Source organism: Pinus tabuliformis, chromosome 3_1 (genome assembly GCF_031772625.1).
Source record: "Pinus tabuliformis cultivar Carrire ecotype Pingquan chromosome 3_1, CPIR1, whole genome shotgun sequence".
Lineage (NCBI taxonomy): Eukaryota > Viridiplantae > Streptophyta > Pinopsida > Pinales > Pinaceae > Pinus > Pinus tabuliformis.
The window spans coordinates 978,300,786-978,304,625 of record NC_142301.1 but is presented as its reverse complement, the minus strand read 5'-3'; the positions used below and the strand labels follow the sequence as shown (position 1 = coordinate 978,304,625).

Here is a 3,840-nt window from a genome sequence, read left to right as displayed (position 1 = left end):
TTTTCTAAGTAATTATTTATATATATATAACCCGTCACTTAGCCCCAAACTTTAAGCAGAACTAAGTAAAAGATTTTAATCCAATATCAGTTCGGAATGCACAAAGCAATGCTCCATTTTCTCATTAAATGTGAGAAAAGTAGTATATACACGACGAGGGTCACAGGAACACACTGAATATTGATGGAGGAACATGGTGGGAATGCATAAGAATTGTAAACATACACATAACAAACGATACTAATATAGATTCTCCTACTTTTGTAAACCCTCGTTAATCGATGCGTACATTGATAAAGTGATAATGAAGCGTTCCCATATCAATAACAAACTACTATATAGAGAAATAGAGAATAAAGATAGAAAAACAAAGGAGATTAAAGATGAACACAATTTTATTTAAGAATAATGTGCTGAAAGCAAATGGGAATACAGAATGGTAAAGTGTTTAGACTCGAACAACTTTAATTACAACGTTTCAATACTATTCACAAATTTCGCTCCTGTGAAAGTTTCATCTATGTAGTCTAGTGATAGGTTATTTAACCGGACCGGATAATTTGAAAAGTACAGGAAAAAATGTATAAACCAGAGTGCGTGAAAACCTCAAGCCTCTAGAACAAATACCAAATCATAAACACTTTTAAAGCTGCTAATGTGATAACGTCAGAAGTAAACCATGCATGCCTCTGGTTTTAAGGGCTTCTCTCCACTAAGGTCTAGATCCACTCCGCTGCAACTTACTCTCATCTTGTAATGACGAGATGTCCAGCGCCCCACTTTGAACCGGATGCTGGCGATCACTTTCACCTCCACTTTCAGTTGGCCTGATAGACTCTCAGACTTCAAAGTAGTATAGGTCCCTGAGTCGAGATGAATGGACTGGCCTTTAACCAGGGGGGTAACCACAGTGGTATTCTTCTGGCTCTGAAAAAACTTGGGCACCGAAGCATTTGCAATTTTCACATAATCATATATTACCAGCGCCTCCATACTGTCGTAGAAAATCCCAACCCTCTCGTTGGGATTTCTGGACGAAATGTTGAAACGCATGCTTGTACTGATCGTGCCATTGGATACAGCTAGACTGGTCACTTTGCCTGAATCCAAATTGTACCTTGGCTTGTGGGGTCGTATGGCGAGCCATGTAACGAATATGGCCACTGCAACCACGGAGAGCAGGGCAATAGAGATGGCGCAGAAACATCTCAGAAACCGCACGCTGCACTTGGGGCGCCGAGGGGGACTAGCTATTAGACCCGACGAGTCGGGAATCTCGAAGCGGAGCGGCCCGCTTAAGGGTTTGCTATTGTTGCCGTTATCATCTGCCATGGTGAACTGTAACCCTAATGAACTCCCTTTGTCTGGTCGTTTCTTGCGCTGATACAAAACTTCGATTCAAATTTAATTGTATACACTCACAATTCTTGGAAATCTTCTGCTATTAATGATTTAGGAGAGTCACGAGTAGAGTAAAGCATGACATGGTTGCAGCAATCGTGAAAGCGAGAAGGAATTTACGGTCGGTTGTCGTCTAGGTGTAAAGCAAATCAAAGAGCAGAATTCTTTAGGTATTTAAATGGCGGACGTCAAGTATAGGACTGATTCAAAAAGTTTTATTGGTCAAGAACCGTCGATCTGCCTTCCCTGCGAAGTTGATGCATTCCGTACTCGTGGCATCTTCACAGTTTTGGAATAAAGAACTGAAATGGCGTGACCCGTTTAGACGATTTAATCCCTTCCTTTTGGGCCGCGGCCAGTATCTTATCCAATCAAAGGGAGGATGATAAAACTTTATATAGGTGTAAGGCCTAAGTTCCAAGTTATGCCCAAAAGTGTAGATGTGAAAAGAAACTATAATTATGCTTTTTTTAATGAAATTAACTATTATGCTTTTTAGGATAATTGTTCAGCTTAATCACTTTAAGCACGATCAATCAATCTATGATGCCACTTAAAATTTTGGTTTATTTATCAAAGAAGTTAGTATTTTACAATTTTTATTTATTTATAAAAGTAGTTCGCAGGATCAAGAATTGTGTGTCCGAGGAGGACGACATTATTATATAAAAAAATATATATTAAATAAAATTATTAGTGTTATATTATAAAAACATAAATTTAAAGTTGAAATTAAAAACAGAGTTAAATTAGAAAAAATAAATAATTATATAATAAAAGAAAATGCGAAAATATTAAATTAATATAATTTTATTTTAAATTTGGAGTTAATTTTTTTAATTATGAGTGTATATCTTTTTCTTTACAGTTTTAGTTAATTGATAGAATTTTTTTACTCTCATTATGAAAATCTCCAAAATTAATATTATAATAATTGATTATGGAAACTTACATATTCTCACCTACTCAACTTTTTCTTTTAATAGAGATGAATTGGCAATGCTTACTAGTACAAAAACAAGCTCCTAAATATTATTGCAAAGATTATTAGTAGTTGTTTATTCATTCTATTAGGTGAAAGTTCATCATGTAACTGGGGAGAATTGAATTTTGGTAGGGAAAACATATTTGACAATATAAACCATTGAAATAGGCTACAATTCAATACAACTTTTTTAAAATATTGCAATGAATCATAACTATTAAAATACATAAAAATATTTCCAAATCAAACTGTGTAAAACCCAAAATAAATTATAAATAACAAAATAAATCATCATTCATTAATTATTAATTATAATTAACCATATTTAATTAAAATAAAACATTATAAACCAACTAGTATTACTAATTTTTTAATATATATATATATGATAATACAACATAATATTTCATGTAATCATTTTAAATAATCAAAACAATTAATTATATATCTATATATATTATTTTAGGTAATTATGTATATATATATATATATTCTTTTATTAGAAAAAAATAAGTTAGAGAAAAAATTTGTTTAATAAAACTATTGATGTGTAAAATTAAAATTTAAAATACTAACAATATTTTTATCATTTTATAATAAAAACATTAAATTCCATAATTTTTATTTCTAATGTGATTAGAAAAAACAGCTAGCTAAATCTCTTACCAGAGATCATTCTTTCTCTTCCCTCCCATCCATTCATTTTGTATTTAGTAATGGTGAACTCCTCCGCTAAATAGTAATAATGACCTCTTGCACCAGTAATGATGACCACTCTGACCTGTTATCACATTACCATATATCAACGTTCATCAGCCACAACACTACACTTTTACATATTATGTATACTGAAAACCACACATAATCTACTCTCGGACGCTATGCTCTCGATCAAATATAGTCAATCCTATACGTAGTTGAAGTAGTGTTACGGTAACATGGAAAGATTGTGTGATACAGTGATATGGGTTTAATGGTGAGTTTTACTGAGTGAAATTTATGAGATGAGGGTTCAAATCTCATTGAGTATATATTTGACTTGTTGTGTCTTGGCTAGAAGAGTAGGCGACTCCATAGAGAATGTCTCGGCTCTTGTTGAGGCATAAGTTACCTGTGGCGAGGCTCCACTTTTGTTGAGGCATAAGTTACCTATTATTGTCTCGCTCCATTTTTGTTGAGACATAAGTTACCTACTATTGTCTCGGCTCTACTTTTGTTGAGGCATAAATTACCTACTATTGTCTCGACTCGTTACCTGCTATTGTCTCAGCTCCACGTAATACGATGCATTATGGTTTCGTCCTAATTGGCTATACCAAATCTAATTAATGTATTATCTTTGTGTTTTCAACGATGATGATTGCTCATAATTTAATTCTACCTCAAGTCCTTCAGTCTCAAGGAGTTGAGCCCTTACGTTTTTAAGAGGATGGATTGTGGCAGGCATATATTCA

The 3,840-nt window shown here is 33.5% G+C and overlaps 1 protein-coding gene across 1 annotated transcript; it reads right to left on the bottom strand.

The window, feature by feature from the left end:
- Positions 1-377: 377 nt before the first annotated feature.
- LOC149191115 (NDR1/HIN1-like protein 10) lies at positions 378-1,523 on the bottom strand. The gene has a single exon (XM_089413499.1). The coding sequence runs from the start codon at positions 1,330-1,332 to the stop codon at positions 667-669; it is 666 nt and encodes a 221-aa protein (XP_089269625.1). The 5' UTR covers positions 1,333-1,523; the 3' UTR covers positions 378-666.
- Between the last annotated feature and the right edge of the window lie 2,317 nt (positions 1,524-3,840).

Excerpts from the sequence above, each read along its gene's own strand:
- LOC149191115 (XM_089413499.1), bottom strand. The coding sequence starts at position 1,332 with ATGGCAGATGATAACGGCAACAATAGCAAACCCTTAAGCGGGCCGCTC.